Below are 3,870 nucleotides of genomic sequence, written 5' to 3'. Positions count from 1 at the left end.
ACCTAAAAGATTCACTGTCTTGACCTTTAATGAAAATGTTTGCTGATCCCTGTTCTTTTATTAGATGAGAAGATGTCACAGATTTCTAACAGAATTGCTTCTCAGCTGCCTTTGTGTCAGAAAGACCATTATAACTGTGATGGATATGTTTCTTAAAAATTAATTTAATACACAAATGAGGAGGTAAAAAAATCAACTTTACTCCCAAGAAGACCAGTGACCTTCTGAAACAATCTATCTTCCAACCAGTTTCTTCAGGGCTCCCTTGACATCTTTGTTTCTCAGAGTGTAGATGGTGGGGTTCAGTGTGGGAGTGATGACATAGCCAAAGATTTGTAGTGGTGTTACCAGCACTTCACTCAAAGAGGGCTGGGTATAGATGAGGGCACAGGGCACAAAGAACAGTGTGACCACTGAGAGGTGGGAGGCACAGGTAGAGGCTGCCTTGCGCCTCCCTTCTGCAGACTGCATCTTTATGACTGCAAGGACAATACGGACATAGGAAACAAGAATGAGCAGGAAACATGTCATGGGTATAACGCCAATGTTGGTGAAGCTCACTGTCTCAATGATGACGGTATTCCCGCAGGCCAGTTTGACCACAGGGAAGATGTCACAAAAGAAATAGTCTACTTTGTTAGACCCACAGTATGGCAGTTGGAAAGTCAGTGTAGTTAGAATTGTGGCATGAAAAGAGCTGGTAAACCAGGTGCCAGCAGCCAGCAGGGCACACACCCGGTGGTTCATGATGATGGTGTAACGCAGTGGGTGGCAAATGGCAGCAAATCGGTCATATGCCATCACCGTGTAGAGCAAGCACTCAGTGCTGCCTAGGAAGTGGTAGAAAAAGACCTGACACATGCAACCACCCATGGAGATGACTTGGTTCCTCACCAGCAGGTTAGCCAACATCTTTGGGATGCTCACAGAAGAGAAACTGATGTCCAGCACAGAGAGGTTACCAAGAAAGAAATACATAGGAGTGTGGAGGTGAGAATCAGACACCACAGCGACAAGGATGAGCAGGTTTCCTAGTAGAGTGCAGAGGTAGAAGATCAAGAACACAGCAAAGAGCACAGTTTCCCATCCCTCTGTGTGGGGGATGCCCAACAGGATGAACTCTGTAACCAAAGTCTGGTTCTTTATTGCCATGGAAGTTAGATTGTATCCTGGAAAGGAGGAAAAATGAGAGCAAGTTAATTAATCAAGACACGAAATTCCATTGCTTGCCACCAATATATTGACAAAAACTAAGAAAATCATGCACTGCACCAGCGAAAGCACAGTGTTTATTGTGGCTCAGACTGTAGGGGCAGCATGCACCCCAGAGGAAGATGCAGTCTCTGGGGTGAAGACTGAGTTCAGGCATCTTGACTGGTATATGCACAGATAGTACTTTACCATTACTTTACCATTATCTCATAGAGAAGCGCAAATTACAAAGAGAGTAGAGTGTTGAGGTCTGGGAAAGGAGGGAAAAGTCCCTGAGAGGACAATGAATAAAGAATAGGAAAGAGAGAGATTAGGCACATTTATAGTTTGCATAGAATTTTCATAGACATTTTCTAGGTAAGCCTTAATGGGATCCTATATGATAGACACAGCAATCCCCTCTTATCTTCAGTTTCTCTTTCAGGTTCAGTTACTCTTGGTCAGCCACAGTCCAGAAGCCTAAGATCCTCCTGATATATTTTCAGAGTTGAACAGCAGCCTAACACTAAGTCACAATACCCACTTCATTCACCTACTTCATCTCACCACATAAGCATTTTGTCATCCCCCATTATCAGAAGAAGAATTTGGGTACAGTACATAAGATATTTTGAGAGAGAGAGATGTTTGTTTTTAAATTTGGATTTCTTCATAAACATCCTTGCCAAGTTGTCTTGGGTTCCTCTCTAATAATTCTTGTACTAATTCCAGCCTTTTTGTCTTTACTGTTAAACCCTCCAACCAGTTATACAATGAGCAATATTTCTATCACACTCATTCCTCTATTTTGCCAATGTCCTCTAGCATTTCATAGACTTTTAGAAAACACTGAGAATGCTGTGATCTGACATGGAAATATTTCATATGTAAAACCAAAAGGATGCTCTCTTAATTGGAGAGGTTGGAAGCTAGGGGGTCTTGACCATACTGTCCAAGGCAGTCTACAAATTCAATGCAATCCTCATCAAAATACCAAAGGCATCTTTCACTGAACTAGAGCAAATAATCCTAAAATTTGCATGGAACCCCCCCCCAAAAACAAATAATCCAGCAATCTTGAAAAAGAAGAACAAAGCTGAAGGTATCATGCTCCCTAATTTCAAACTATACTACAAAGCTATCATAATCAAAATGGTATGGTACCCACACAGGAACAAACTCATAAACCAATGGGACGGAACAGAGAGCCCAGAAAGAAGCTCACACCTGTGTGGCCAACTAATATATGGCCAAGAAGGCAAGGATACACAATGGGGAAAAGACGGTCTCTTCAGTGGATGTGTTGGGAAAACTGGGCAGCTACATGCAAAAAGAACTAAACTGGGTCACTGTCTTACACCATATCCAAAAATAAACTCAAAATGGATTAGAGACCTAAATATAAGACATAAAACTGTAAAGCTCCTAGAAGAAAACATAGGCAGTAAACTCTTGAACGTCCACATTAGCAACTTTTTTCTGGATATGTGTCCAAGATGTCTAATGCAACAGTATTTCTGGATGCTGCCTAAGACCTGGCTTCTGACTTGTTTATGGTAGTGCTGATGGTACGTGACATTATCTAAGCACCTGGGAACAAGTGAGAACAAAAACAGATACACGGGCTGGCAGTTGCCAAGAGCCTCACTCTCCTTTTACTATGGGAAAATTTCCACAGCTCACAGCTTCTCTCAGTGGAAAGAAACAGTTGGAAAGAGCTTTCAATAACCCAACTTTTCTGGGGACTACCCAATGAACTGGCTTCAGTCTCATGTGTCTCTAATAGGCAGATACTAACACAGAGAATCAAGGAAAATGAAGAATCGACCAGAGATATTCCAAACAAAGAAACAGGATAATTATGGAGAAACTGAAACAAAGACAATAGAGTTATATGATTTACCTAATGTAGAATTCAAAGTAACTGTCATGGAGCGACTTACCAAGGCCAAGAACAAAATGTATAAACGAAATGAGAATTTCAACAGAGATAGAAAATACGAAAAAAATACCAAACAGAAATCATAAAGCTGAAGAACATTATAACTGAACTGCAAAATATATGGGAAGGAGTTCGTGACAGATTACATTAAACAGAAAAAATGTCAGCAAAGATGTCATTGGAAATAATTCAAACTGACGGAAAAAAGTAAAAGAACAAATAATTAATGCAAATTAAATATATATAATATATAGTGTTCTAATTATAGCATTAGAGGTATACATATGGTATAGTTATAAAACGATTAATGTTTCCTATTGGGCTTTTGAGAGAAGTCTTCACAAAAGAGGAAGTTCCAGGGTCTGCACTGTAAAATGTTCTATAGGCAGGAATAAATTTTTGGATTGTAATCAGTGGTGCAAAATTATGAGCTTCGTATTTGAGATAAATTATTTTGCTAGCAATCTGTAGGGTTTTACTGGGTTTTAATGTGTAGTCCAGGGCTAGAGAGAGAGATAAGAATCTAAAACAACCCCCCAGGTAATGGAGGAATAAATGATGAATTTATGTGAAGTAGAAATATCTTAGTAAATAATAAAAAGACAAGGTGGATAGTAGTGCTATTAAACAAGATAAATAATTAAGTGAATTATAGAATGAACATTTAGTTTTTTCAAGGTAAGTAATAGGACTGCGTTTGTAATTGTTGACTTTGAAAAGCCAATGGACAAACCACT

The 3,870-nt window shown here is 39.6% G+C and overlaps 1 protein-coding gene across 1 annotated transcript; it reads right to left on the bottom strand.

The window, feature by feature from the left end:
* Positions 1 to 234: 234 nt before the first annotated feature.
* On the bottom strand, positions 235 to 1,152 carry LOC118934671 (olfactory receptor 958-like). The gene has a single exon (XM_036930329.2). It carries the CDS (start codon positions 1,150 to 1,152, stop codon positions 235 to 237), a length of 918 nt encoding a protein of 305 aa, XP_036786224.2.
* Positions 1,153 to 3,870: the final 2,718 nt, after the last annotated feature.

Source organism: Manis pentadactyla, chromosome 13 (genome assembly GCF_030020395.1).
Source record: "Manis pentadactyla isolate mManPen7 chromosome 13, mManPen7.hap1, whole genome shotgun sequence".
Lineage (NCBI taxonomy): Eukaryota > Metazoa > Chordata > Mammalia > Pholidota > Manidae > Manis > Manis pentadactyla.
Note: the sequence above shows the minus strand (reverse complement) of the source record. Positions and strands in the feature narration are given on the sequence as shown.

What these genes read in the sequence shown, in the direction of transcription:
- LOC118934671 (XM_036930329.2), bottom strand. Translation starts at nt 1,152, where the DNA reads ATGGCAATAAAGAACCAGACTTTGGTTACAGAGTTCATCCTGTTGGGC.